The 14,135-nt window shown below is 32.8% G+C and overlaps 2 protein-coding genes across 3 annotated transcripts; both read left to right on the plus strand.

Annotated features, from left to right (window-relative positions):
• The first annotated feature begins 269 nt into the window (after positions 1 to 269).
• Positions 270 to 3,845, plus strand: LOC114174697 (porphobilinogen deaminase, chloroplastic-like). Its single transcript, XM_028059524.2, has 5 exons — positions 270 to 504; positions 1,313 to 1,718; positions 2,732 to 2,938; positions 3,199 to 3,376; positions 3,478 to 3,845. The coding sequence occupies exons 1-5, from the start codon at positions 335 to 337 to the stop codon at positions 3,588 to 3,590; spliced, it is 1,074 nt and encodes a 357-aa protein (XP_027915325.1). The 5' UTR covers positions 270 to 334; the 3' UTR covers positions 3,591 to 3,845.
• Positions 3,846 to 6,899: 3,054 nt separating this feature from the next.
• LOC114173757 (uncharacterized) lies at positions 6,900 to 12,611 on the plus strand. 2 transcript variants are annotated; one of them, XM_028058341.2, is made up of 10 exons: positions 6,900 to 7,999; positions 8,149 to 8,258; positions 8,355 to 8,420; positions 8,544 to 8,630; positions 8,927 to 9,092; positions 9,357 to 9,549; positions 9,986 to 10,797; positions 11,021 to 11,602; positions 11,707 to 11,772; positions 12,053 to 12,611. In XM_028058341.2, the coding sequence occupies exons 1-10, from the start codon at positions 7,439 to 7,441 to the stop codon at positions 12,167 to 12,169; spliced, it is 2,760 nt and encodes a 919-aa protein (XP_027914142.2). In that variant the 5' UTR covers positions 6,900 to 7,438; the 3' UTR covers positions 12,170 to 12,611. The 2 variants fall into 2 exon arrangements, with proteins under 2 accessions (XP_027914142.2, XP_027914143.2); XM_028058342.2 differs by having other exon boundaries at positions 6,901 to 7,999; positions 8,358 to 8,420.
• The last annotated feature ends 1,524 nt before the right edge of the window (positions 12,612 to 14,135 follow it).

Raw genomic sequence — 14,135 nt, forward strand, 5'->3', positions numbered from 1 at the left:
ACATATTATTATGGACAATGATACTTTAACCTACTTTTTTTAACCCACTTTTAACCCATCACTTCAATCACTAGATCATCACATCACATCATTAAAAAGATGATCTAATGGTGATTAAAGCAATGGATTAAAAGTGGGTCAAAAAAAGTAGATTAAAATATCATTTTCCTATTATTATACAGACAGCATAGGCGAATTAAAATAAGAAAGCGTGTAATTTCCGAAAAGAAAATAAATTTTTATTAATCCTTATGAACTTTATCTTATCATATCATATCACACTCTATCAACACACTCAACAATTCGCTGTTCTTCTCTTTCTCTTATCTTTGACATGAATACTCTTTCATCCACGCTCCACAGCGCGTGCCCTCCTCTTCCACGTGCACCGTCGCCGCCGTCGCCGTCTCCCAAATGCCACACAAGATTTCATCGCGTCAAGGCTTCCATTGCCGTAGAGCAGCAAACTAAGGTCGCTCTCATCAGAATTGGCACCAGGGGAAGGTATCATTTTCCCCTTTTCGTAAACCCTCTATTCTAATTGGTGGGCTTCGCCATATTTTCAAGGGTTTATCTGTGAACGTCAACGCCTTCTTCTTGTGATTCGCCCGATCTTATACAATTACTCCACACTTCACTTGTCTGCACTCTATGATGCTACTTTTTATTTATTTATTTTTATTTAAATGACTCAACACCCCATTTCATGTGATGATTTTGTCGTTGTTTTGCCATTGGAGTGGATGTGTCATCTTAATATGTAGTTCTGCTTTTGTTTTTAAGAAAATGCCTCTGCAATTGCGGAAATGCCCATTTTTACTGTGGTCTGATGCTTCTGTTATTTTTCGTGGGGTTTTTAGATGTTGTGGTGGTAGTTCTTAAGGGAATTTAACGATAGATATTATTTAAGAGCTTTGAAGGCTTCAATCTCTTAATGGAAAATGTAGAAAGAATTGGCGGAACAATATATAGGTGCAACGTTTGTAATAATCTTGGTGAGGTCGTATTGAATTAGACTCTAAAGATGTTGAGCCTAGACTTAATAATTATTTGGGAAGAAAAAGAAAGATGTCTATTATTCTGATATGGAGGTTCATATTTATTTGTTACTTGCTTTTGAACTATAGAGATATCTAGGGGGAAAGAAATCTGTCTTCTCTTCTGCTATGGATTTTTGTAATTATTTGTCAGTGTTACTCAATTATATCTAGGTGGATGTTCATGCATACTTCCATTTTTGTTTTAGCAAAGATTTTCATAGTCCTACTATCAAATTTGGTAATTCTTATATGTTTTTTCATGTGTAGAGCAGTCCACTAGCTCTAGCACAAGCATATGAGACCAGAGACAAACTCATGGCATCACACCCAGAGTTAGCTGAAGAGGGGGCTATTCAGATTGTGATAATTAAGACAACAGGTGACAAGATCCTCTCCCAACCACTTGCAGACATAGGTGGGAAGGGTTTGTTCACAAAAGAAATAGATGAGGCACTCTTAAATAGTGAAATCGACATTGCTGTCCATTCAATGAAGGATGTTCCCACTTACTTACCTGATAAAACAATTCTTCCGTGTAACCTCCCGCGAGAGGATGTTAGAGATGCATTTATATCCTTGAGTGCAACCTCGTTAGCTGATCTTCTCCCTGGAAGTGTTATTGGTACTGCTTCGCTTCGACGAAAGTCACAGATACTCCACAGATATCCATCCCTTAATGTAAGTAAGCTATCTTTTAACTCATTATTATCTAACAGCCTGAAATAAAGAGAATTGTTGTTTCCTACATTTGTTTTACTTAATTAGCTTATTTAAATGGATATCCCCTGTATAAGATTTCTAATTCGCTTTTCTGACTGCAGGATGTTATCAAAGTTGTTGTTGCATACATTATCAATATAATGTAAAAAGATAGAAAATTATGGTTAATGAGAAGTCATTTGAAGTTTCAATCTCTATTTTTAAGGTAAAATAAAAAAGCAAATTGACAAATGGTCATGTTAGAACTGTGTAGGGTGAAGCCTAATGCATAGCCGTTGAAAAGAAGCACTTTGCATCTCTCCACATTTTGAAAAGTAAAAGGAGTTAATAAGAGTTAAATAATAGAAATGGGTGACTTGCATAATGCAATTAGGCAAGGGTAGTTTGAAGAGCGTAGTTATGGGGATACAATAGAGATCTATGGAGGAGGTTATAGGGACAGCATAGAACGCAAAAATGTGTACACCAAAATTCCATATACCTTTTTATATTGTTATAGATATCAATTTTTTAAAATGCTTATGGAAGTATGTAACATGAACTTGTATCATTTCCTATCATAATTGATGTCAGTTATGCATTGTGATTTGTGATCGAATAATATAATGTCATATTGAAATCATCTGTGGATGGTTGAATTTAGTAGATAGTTATCACAAGTATGCCCATCTTAACACCTTGTTGACATGGACTAACAATTATGGTTGTGACTATAAAGTAATGGGTAATATGTCATCCTTGTGAGACTTACTCTGCGTTATGGCCACTGTCTGTCTACTTTAAAATTTGGCCTTCTTAGAAAGTTATAGTCTCTATTCTCTTGCAGTTTCAAATGGACATTTTTCGTTGTCTTTCTCGAGACATTTCCTTTCTCTGTCCATGTTGTTTAACTAGTCTTGTGCTACTTCCTTTGTGAAATTTTAAATTTCTATATCTCTGATATTATGTTGTTCTGGAATTTTTGGACTCAGGTGCAGGAAAATTTCCGGGGCAATGTCCAAACAAGGTTAAGAAAACTCAGTGATGGGGTTGTCCAAGCTACACTGTTAGCGTTAGCTGGGCTCAAACGCTTAAGCATGACAGAAAATGTAACTTCAATCCTATCAATCGATGATATGCTTCCAGCTGTTGCCCAAGGTGCTATTGGAATAGCCTGTAGAAGTAATGACGATAAAATGGTAAGTGATTAATTTAGTGCACAATCGTATTAGACTTGCTGATTTTTATGGGTAGGGGAGGAGGATAACAGTGCCATGTAAGATCATATGAGCGTCCATCATTAAATACCTAACTGAAAAAAATCATTCTCAAATCAGAAAAAAATGGATTTCTATTTGGAATCAGAAGCATTTAAACTTAATTGGATAATAATACATATTTACTTTGACTCATTTTAGATTCTCAGTATTTCTGACTTTTGGTTGAGTGATTTCATCAGGCAGAATACATTGCTTCGCTGAATCATGAAGAAACAAGACTAGCAGTTGTCTGTGAAAGGGCCTTTCTTCAGACTTTGGATGGGTCTTGCCGAACTCCTATTGCAGGATATGCTAGCAGAAACGAAGATGGCAATTGTTTGTTTAGAGGATTGGTTGCTTCCCCTGATGGAACCCGTGGTATGAACATCTGGTCATATATTTATGTTTATTCGACTTTTTGTATAGTTTCTAATCCTTCACAACACAAGTAACTTTTCTCTGCAATTTCCTCTGTGCAGTTATAGAGACGTCCAGGGTTGGTCCATATGCTGTTGAAGACATGATTGAGATGGGTAAGGACGCTGGCAAGGAGCTTCTGTCTCGGGCAGGACCTAACTTCTTCAGTAGTTAATTCACAGGTTTCATGCTCAACTTTCAGATGATTCATTCTTTGACGTTTTGTAGCTATAGAGTAGATTAAATGTTCAATCGAGTTTGGGAAAGTGGACCTAAGGGTCAAATTGTTGTATTTTGAGGATATTAGAGTGACAGATATTTAGGTAGTTTGTATAATTTCCACGATGGTGGACTTTTGAGAGTTCATGCTAAACACCACCGGTGTTCCTCAAATTCTCTTATATTTTATATATTGCCTTCTTACAAGCCACTCTGAAATAAAATGGTTAACACAGTAAGTGCCCAACTCTAATTCTGTTCATACAGTGAACAAAGTGATTGCGTGGATCTTGCGAAACTTTGAAGTCATGTACAAACTTTTACAATAATTTGTACATTCTGCCCGATCAATCGAGTTAGACCAATATAAGATTTGGTTTAAGTTAAAAATTAGGTTTAATTAGTCGGATGATATCCATTTTCATTCGGATGTGTTACTTTGGTACTCGTTTTTAAAAAGATTTCAATTAAGTTCTAACTTTTGAAAATATATCTCAATTAGGTTCCTTTGAAAAAAAAATTATTAATGTCATTGATGATATTGATATTTAAAATGACTTATAAAATTAAGTATTAATATTTATATTAAAATTTAGTGGTAAAAGTCATGAATAAAGTTAATCGCGTTAATAATTTTTTTTTCTGAAAAAGATCTATTTGAGACACTTTTTGAGAGTTGGAAGGTACCATCTAAGTAGGACGATCATAAATGAGTTGTTGGTAAGATATTATAATTCTAATATGTATACAAGTTTTGAAAAAAAAAAAAAAGCTTTGGAATGAGTATTATTATGATTGCTGTATCCTCATTTATTCTTATAACTTTTTTTTTGTATAAATGATTTGTTCCTTCAACGTGAAGCAAGCAATTATTTGGTTCCTTACACAATAAGGTTGCAATTCGTATGTGGTGAATAATTTTTGAAAAAGTAATAAATCCATTATTTATTGTAATCCTAAAATAAGTTTGTTGAGTATGAATTACATAACATAACCAATGATTACAGTAGCAATGAGTTTGTTGTTGAGCATATACATGACATCAACCACAAAGAGCAATGCTTTTATCCCAATTGTTGAACTTCTCTGTTTCTCCTCACCATTTCAAATCTCAATCAATATGCCTTTCTAGGTCTTTGTCATGTCACACCATATTTAATTAATACCATATTCATATATAAAGTCAATCCAACAAGGAATATTTAAAGCTATTGCATCATTTTATAAAAAAAAGGCTTATTACCTGTATTTTATTCAATATTTATAGTAATCGATAAATGTTTACTTTTTATTTATTTCATAAAGTGTTAATAATTGTTAGAAGAAACCAATACGATTTATTATGTTAGATTAACATTAAACTCGTTAGATGATAATGATATGAACAATTTTTTTTTCTCCCTCTGACCATTGATCTCACGAAAGTGATCATAGTTATTCCTTTTAGTAAATGTTAAAATCATGTTAAGTAAAAAAACATTAAATTATTACTACAAGACTGAAAAGACGTTAAATCTTTATAAAATCTTAAAACTTAATACCCATTTATTAAAGTTGGAAAGCACGTACTGTGATTTTTTAGATTTTTGAAATTAATAAACATGAGTACTATCTCAAATCTTTAAAACAGTCTTGAATTAAAAAAAAAATTAACATCAAGTTCAAACAAAATTCTGAAAGAATAAGGTCTTTTGAAAAGATGAAATAAAAAGGAAAAAAAAAACATCAGTGTCCACTCTTAGAAATTCTATGTAATAATTAGAGTTCTTTGTCCAGTGGAATCTAACTCAGTCTTGTCGTGTTGTATAAGCTCCCATGTCACCACCAAATATTATTTTCGGGTTGAGTTAGATATGGATTCTTTGATGATCATCTACCACCTTTTTTTTCTTTTTTCTTTTTTTTTTCATGAAAGTGCTATTCAAAATTCATAATGTATTATTATTATTATTATTATTATTATTATTATTATTATTATTATTATTGTAATTTTGTTTTTCAAAATTTAAACATTCAAAGACTTCAACTATTATTCGCACTTCACTCCACTCTACTTTACAGATAGATACATACACATATTAGTTTTTAAATAAATTAAATGTTGATATATATATTATCATACAATCTATATTTCTTTAGTTTTATACTAAAACTGTTTGAATTTTTAAAAAAATTATAATTTAATAATTGAAAAGGTGAACTGAATTATTGAACAGAATAAATTAAACAACTATACATAAGCCTGGAAACCAAGTTATTTTCTCATTAAAAAAAGAAAACTAAGTTGTTTAAGCACAAGCAATTATCATTAACATTACTGTCACTCAATATAATATACTTATGAAATTTTGAGGCTGAGCAGAAACATACAGAAAATTATTGGCACTAATAGAATGTAGAGGAGTGAGTTGTGAATGTGTTCCATGTCATTTTCTTGGTTAATTGGTTCAAAAGAAAATTGGTGGCATGTGGAATAAGCTGCAATGTTTCTGTGGCTGAAAGAAAAACCCCTACTCATTATTCTGATACGATATTTTGATGACTTTATACTGAAAGAGTCCAAAAGTAGAATAGGAATAGGAGACTAATTAATGGAAACACAACCACTGATCACAGTATTCATAAAGTAGCCTCTGTGTCATATCAACTTTTGGTCCGAATCAAGAATCTTAACAAATGTTTCACCACTATTCTTCACACAGTCATGCACACAAACCAAGATAATCATAAAAAATAAAGGGTTGAAGATGATTGAAGATGATTTTAATCCCTAAATTACAAATTGGAACAGGTCTCTTGATGCATATTTCAATACATTTTGGTCTATAATCGTTTTAACTTAACAATCTCAACGTTTCTTATGGTGTTAAAAGGTATTTCAAAGTGATATTTAAGCCCGAATCTGTCAAAAAACAGTTCAAACACAAACTTGAGATATCGTTTAACACTTCAAAAAAGTTTTAGTGTTAATTAAATTATAAGGATTATATCTATTTATCTTTAGAGTTTGAAAACCAAACTAGTTTGACTGTGAAATTCTATTTTTAGGTCCAAGTTTGAAGATTAAAAACATATTCTATTTAATCTAAAAATAAATGTCACAAAGTTTGAAGTGTTTCAATAGTGTAGTATCAGTAATACCAGTATAACTTTTCTTGTAAAATATATCGTTTTCTTGAAAAAATGTATGCATTGAATCCTAAAGATGAACAGAGAGTGTCTGAGTTCAAATTTTGATATAAAGAGATATTGGTGGAATTAAAATAGCATGCATAAACGATTGAAAGAAAAAGGAGATATCTTAAAAGGGAGCTACAAATGAAAGCATATGGTGAAAGACACTTCCACCACTAGTGCAATTTGGTATCAATAATTACCTCCAAAGCTCAGAAACTGAGGCCATGTATGTTCTGATATTATTATTATTATCTTGTGGTGATTGTAGAGGTAGTAGTGGTTAAATTCTAAGAATCATAATAGTTGTATAGTACTAGTATGGTCCAACAATTATCAAACCTTCCCTTTCTCTCCTCTTTTGTCATGGTGACTTCTCAAATTCATTCCACATAATAAATTCTCTTGGTCTTGGGTACCATGACAACACTATTTTTTCCATGGAGTTTGGCCATGAACAGATAACAGTGATATCGAAGCTATTGAACAAAATGGTGCATTTGGGGTACAGGTACTTCAAAAAGAACCAACCTTGTCTTTAGAGCAACTTACAAAACAAGTATTTATGTTTTGAGTGTTTTGGTTTATCTCTGCTCTTTGTCTGGTTTGGTTTCCAATGACAACATCACCATGTCAATATTCCATTTGATATATGCCATCTGGGGACTTTTGTCTTTCACCTGCTTCTTTGTGGTTGTGATTTGTGCTTCATGGTGCCCGTATCAAAATTTGAATCAACGATTTGAGCAGAAAACAGATAAGTTTTGGGTGTTCAGTGAACAAACTGAGACATGGGTTGAGGCAAAACTTCCCTATGACCTCCTCTCTTGTGTTGATGGTGACTGTAGAAAAGTGGGGTCTATACTTCAGTCGGAGAAGAAGACCACACAACAAGTGTTGGAGCTTGAAGACAAACTTGATGAACAAAAGATAAGTGATGAAAATAAGGATAGTAAAATGGAATCAGAGGATGTGGTTCTGCCACAAAGGAAGAGAATTTCCTTGACCAAAATATCTGAGACATCTATGTGGGTCACTGGTGAAAGTGGGTCTATCTATGAGAGGTTTTGGAATGGAATGGAATGGGTGATTTTATCTCATGATTTGCCTGTATCAGCAGGAAGTGCTGTATCGGTTTTTGTCATCAATCAGACGATTCTTGCTCTATCAGAAGCAGGGAAATTATACCAGGTAAAGAATCATCCATTTAAGTTAGAATATACATATACATGCCATGCATCATATGTTAAATATTATGTTAAGATTCAACTCTTGGATAAGTATTCAAATGTAAAACGTGTTGGAAATTGGAACTGCAAAAATTTGCTTTTGCTATGCAGATAAGAAGCCAACATGGTGAAAGTTCTGAGCCAGTTTGGGTTGAATTCACACTTACTTATCCTGAGAAAAATCTTTTGATAAAGTCTGGAGTTGCTTCGCGTGATGGACAGTAAGTGAAGTTTTAATTTCTGAGATCAAACATATAGACCTTGAACATTGCTAAAGCATAGTCTCTTGATGTTTGTTGTGTTGTTGCATTGTGGAGCAGGAGAGCCTATTTCTGTACAAAGAATGAAACACTGGTAGAACTTGCTTGGGTTGAGCCTCCGAGGTAAAACTCAAGTTTTGGTGAAAATGTTAGTAACTAGGATGTTAAATCCTAAACTCTTTATCCTTTAATAAATGGATTCCAGGGTATTGCTAATTTTACCTTAATCTTGACAATATAGAACAGATGGATAAATCATGGCCAACCAGCTGGAGCAAATGTAGTAGCAATTGCTGATGCTGCTTCAACAAGAGAAGTAGTATATACCATAAGGTGGGTGGTTTGTGTTTGTGTTTCTTGAGGAACTTTTTGTTTTCAATTTCATATTTGATAAAGGGTCTCTGATCAGTGCCATGCCTTTAAATACATTGATCAAGGAGTCAACAAGTACAAAATTTGAAGTTGAGATTGCATTGGAAAATGCAATAGAATGTTTGTTGCACCAGATAAATATAAAGCATTATAGTTTATTACTCTCTTTTAAGGTCATGTTTTTTAGTGAGAATAAAAATGCACTATTCATTCATCTTTCGATTCTGACATACTTAACAAATGATGTGGTGCTGTAGTTCTGCTGGAGATCTTTATGAATATGACAAAAAATCGAAACCATCATGGAAGAGGCACATATGGCAAGATAAAACATCACAAGCTGCTCCTCTGATGCCATCTAAAGGTTGCAGTTTGCCTGGTTTAAGTGATGATCATTCAGAATCTCTGTTCCTTTTAACAAAGGTCTGTTGTGTACAAGTATTTCATGAAGCTTATAATCATTTGCAGAAATAAGTGTCACCAAGATACCCTTTAGAAACATCAGAACATTGTGAAATTCCCTCTTTAGATAGTTTGTATAATGGAATTTGGTTGAAGAAAAAAGTGGCCAAGGAGAAGCTACATTGAATTTCTTAAAAATGCAATGACTTTTTGCACATCACTTGAACACGGATAACATTGCTTTTTGATGAATTTATTCTGATCAGTCTTTGGTTGATCATGCAGGAAGGCTCTTTGGTAGAGAGAAGGTTCCATCAAAGGAAGTGGAAATGGGTAGTTCATGGAAGACCCCAAGATCAAAATTTAACATCTATTACACCAGCTCTTCAAGATGAATCAGCTGAAACATCCTCCACTTCTTTGTTCTTCACTACATCATATGGATTTGTCTTTGAATATCGAATTCCAAAACAATCAGGTTTGTCATCCCATAATGCAAAAACTGTTTTAGTTTCCATGTCTGGTTTTTTTCTCTGCTATATCAGTAGTCTCTACCTTGCTTTTACCACACATGAAGAATTTCTATTAATAATGTTTCCTTAAAAAACATAAAACAGAATCATAACGTGTAAGGAAGTGAGTGATGAAGAGAAACACAGCTTTTTTTTATTTCATACTCTGAATCATATTGAAGGTCAAATACATGAGAAAAGATAGCTCCTCACAGTCATACATGTTAAATAAAGATCATGTACAATCTACAACATTCAAAATACAAATCTGTCCAAAATCGGAGTAAATCCATAACTGAACATCATCACTGATACAACCAAACTGACTAAACATGATTAAAGTAGCAAGAACAAGAGTTTTACAGTAAATTAATTTAACATTTCCAAATCATGAATTTCCAGAAGTATGGAAAAGTCACCAGCATCCTCTCCATGCAAAAGCAGCAAGAGGTATAGCAGGTTTGCAATTGTACGTTGGCAGAATACTGTTTCCACTAGATGATGGAAGACTTGGCGAATTACATCCTTTAGGATTAGGTGGTGAAAGTTCAGGACCATCTCAGCCACAAAACATTCGAAGGAAATCACCAACCAAATATGTTTGGTCAATAGTAGATGTGCCAGAGAGTGAGGGATGGAATGCAGAATATTGCACAGAAGAACGTGGTCTCAGAAACTGTGTCACTGGCATAAAAGATGAGACAGAGGAATCAGTAGTAAGTTCAGTAACAGGTAGGAGAAAGCAAAGCCAAGCACAGAATCAGTATTTATCTGTGAGTACTTCAGGTGTTGGACTGATTCAATCTTCAGAAGAACACAATCATGTGCCAGATAACTGGATTAGTAGTAACTTTCGCTTGAGATTGGTGGATGCAGGGAAGTCATTTTTCTTAGTAACAGATGATGGTTTGATTTATGAATACATTTGCATTGAGAGTGCATGGATATGGCTGAGGCATGAGAGTTTTACACCTATGAAAGGTATATTGAGTAGCTATAATGGAAGCTTATTCATGGTTGATACACATGGGAGTCTGCTACTCAGAGAAAGAAGAGGCAAGGAGTTAGAATGGAGGAATTGCACTGCTCTGAGGAGAGGAAAAAATGTTATTGGAGGTCGACCTTGGGATGGATTAACAGGCCAAGAAAGGAAGTTTACAAATGAAGACACACTCTTCTTTGTGAGCAAAACTGGAAGATTAATGAAGTTAGTGGTAAGTAAACTCAGGATCAGAATATTGATCCTGCAGCAGTATTACATAAGTGCATAGATTTTTTCTTAAAAAGTTGTTTATGTTTAATTGAAAATTCTTGCCAATCATATTCATATGGATAGAATTACTTGGGAGTAAATTCCCGAGGCATCAGAATCAATCACAGCACCAAAACCAGATATGCAATAATTGGTGAAGGTAATACTATGCATACTTTTCCCAGGTTTCTTTGAAGAAGTTGAAATGGAAAGATTGCAGAAACCCTCCAGATGCTAAGGTTGCATGTATACTAGACCAGGAATTGTTCAGAAAAAATATAGTATTTGTGATTGGAAGAAATGGGAGACTATATCAGTATAACAAAGTGACTGATTTGTGGCATGAGCATTACCATTCTCAGCATTTGGTTCTATCACAGTCTCCTGGAACTGTTATAAGATCATCATTGAAATCACTCTCAGGTTCCCTCTTCATGGTTTCAAGAGAAGGTGGCCTTGTTGAGTATCAATGGAGCTCAATGTATGGTTGGAACTGGGTGGAACATGGAACACCCAACAGAGATGTAACACTAGTAGGTTCACCAGGTCCAAGTTTTGAAGGCAATCAATTATTTTTCATTGGTTCTGATGGAAAAGTGTATCTCAGATACATGGAAAAAAAGTCATGGAAGTGGAAGGACTGTGGTTTCCCCCATGTGGGAAAGAAACTGGTAGAAGCACATTCAGAAGGAGGATTCCAAGAAGAGAAAGTAGATTGCATTGATGAAGATTCTGCATCATACCTGAACATTAGATGTGACTCAAAGGTAAATATTGCAGTCTAAAATAATTTGTAGAATAATTGACATCGAATTGAATGCTGAAAACAACACATCATAACATGGTATTGATTGAGTCTGATACTACACAGGTGGCAGCTACAAGACCAATTCAATTTTCCAAAGGTTCTGTCATATTTCAGCTCAGAGATGGCAGGGTAAGAACTCGAATTCAGTGATGACAAATTACATTACTTAAGTCAAACTTTAATATAACTTTTTTTGGATCAATCAAATTGCTGCCAATGCTTCTAGCATTTGGTTGTATGATTTGAAGTTAACATGTATCAGTGTTCACTAAAATTGCTGAAGCTTTTCAACATAGAGCAGCAATATCAGATATAATGAACTTCTTCTGCAGATTCTATTAAAAGGCAAAGTTATTAGCCATCATCATCATCATCATCATAATATTTTTGACAATATCTATTATGACAGTTGGCAGAAATTGAATTGGTAGAGAAGAGAGAATGGGTGTGGTCCCAGATCATTGGAACTCCAGCTACTCTTTGCTCAGAGAATTATTGGACTACTGAACCGTACAAGCTTTCATGAATTTAATTCGAATGCATTATTGCTGTGAAAAAGATCTACACTGTCATTCAATTATGCATTCTTACATTATTTTAATAAAGAAGAGATTATTTTTCCAAACACAGCTTCAGTGATTCAAAGCACGAGGAAGTATCAGATATGTAATGTTATTAATGTGTCTCTCTTTCCATTGCTGCAATCAGGATTGTGATAAACAATAGCCTCAAAAGTCACTAAGGATCTGTTTGGATTATAGAGTGAATTTGAGAGTGAAAAAAAAGTAAGAAAATAAGGGAAAAAGAATGAAAAGTGAAGTCATTTAGATTGGAGGAAAATAAGTGGAATGGCAGAGAAAAAATTGTAATGGATTTGATGATGTAAGAAATTGTGCAGTATGTAACTTCACCTTTGTATCCTAGTCGAGGGAAAATGAAGGAATTACCAACCCTAATGTTTACATGCATGACTTAATTGGGTGTGTAAACTTAATTTTAGCTGTTCTTAATGAATTTTCGTAAAAATTGAGGTTAAAGTGAAGTAATTTATATAAAAAAAAAAATTCTCAAATATAAATTTAGAGCAGAAGGTAATCCTCAAGTTAATGAGAGTAAATTTAATACATTGGTAATATTTAAAAAGTGAATAAAATTAATTATTTTTATTATTGGTGTATGTGATTTTATCTAAAGTGTCTTATTTTAAAGACAGATAATATTATTTATGCCCTTTTGATTATTAGGTTTAATTGATATGATATTCATCTGCGTCATTTATCTTCTATTTAATGACTTTCATATTATTTTTTAGTAATATAAAATATATTAAAAAACAGTATATGAAAGTGTACTGTTTATACTTCCTTTTAAAAAACATCATTTTATGTTTTCTGATAATCTATTCCTCTAACTCAAGCAAGAGAAAATACACGGAATTACAGAAGTCTAAAGTTAGTTAGTTTTAATTTCATGATATTGTTAATCTAATCTTGAAAATTTTAAAGCCCAAATTGTAATTGACGTGCTAAATTAATACTGACGACATTTTGAATTTTCTTGTAATTATTATTAGGTAACTTTTTAAAGAAAACAAAAGTAATTAAGAAATTAAATCACTTAATGTAATTTAAAAAGATTTGACTCTCAAGTAAAACCAGGAAAAATTGAATGTAATTTTGAAAATAATTTTTAAAGCTCAAATTAAATTTAAACCCGTGCTATAAACTCAATGCTAAATTAATACTTAAGACATTTTTAAACTTCTTGCAATTATTATCAAATATTTTTTTTAAAAGAAAATACAAATAACTAAGAAGTTAAACCACTTTAACGTTTATGTAATTTAAAAATTATTTGATTGCTTTGAAGTGAGACAAGAACAATACTAAAAAGTTAACAATTTAAAACTATGACAAGACTAAATAATCATAGTTGTTTTGTAATTAACTATATAATTTATCTTGTAAAATGCAATGCATTCTCCTCAATTTAAAGAATCAAATTCAAGATAACGATGACATTTGAGTAAGGGTGGGCAAAATTTATTCTAAATTGAATTAGACTATAATCAACTAAACTGAATACAAAAATACCATGTTTTTTAAAAAGTTTGATCTTCAACCACTGCAGAATTTGTTCTAAATTTTGAATTAGTCCATAATCAAATTAATCTGGATAGAAAAATACTATATGCATTAAAAAAATGTTCTAATTTATTTCCATTCAGTTTACTCGTACACCCCTACATGTAGCCCAATTTTATTCAGCAAAGCTGGGCCGAATATTTTGTAAACCATTTTGCCCATCTTCTATCTCAAAGTCACGTAAACATAATTGCATTTTGCACTATAAAAATCTCATAATTCAACATGGAAATGGAATGAAAACTCATAATTCTCATAATTAAACAATCTAACACTTAAACATGATTTCAGAAACTAGAAGGAAATAACAAACTATCATGCATGCACAAAAGAGAGCAAAGAATGGAA

This window comes from Vigna unguiculata, chromosome 2 (assembly GCF_037176805.1).
Source record: "Vigna unguiculata cultivar grain cowpea cultivar isolate G323 ecotype 2 chromosome 2, ASM3717680v1, whole genome shotgun sequence".
Taxonomy (NCBI): domain Eukaryota; kingdom Viridiplantae; phylum Streptophyta; class Magnoliopsida; order Fabales; family Fabaceae; genus Vigna; species Vigna unguiculata.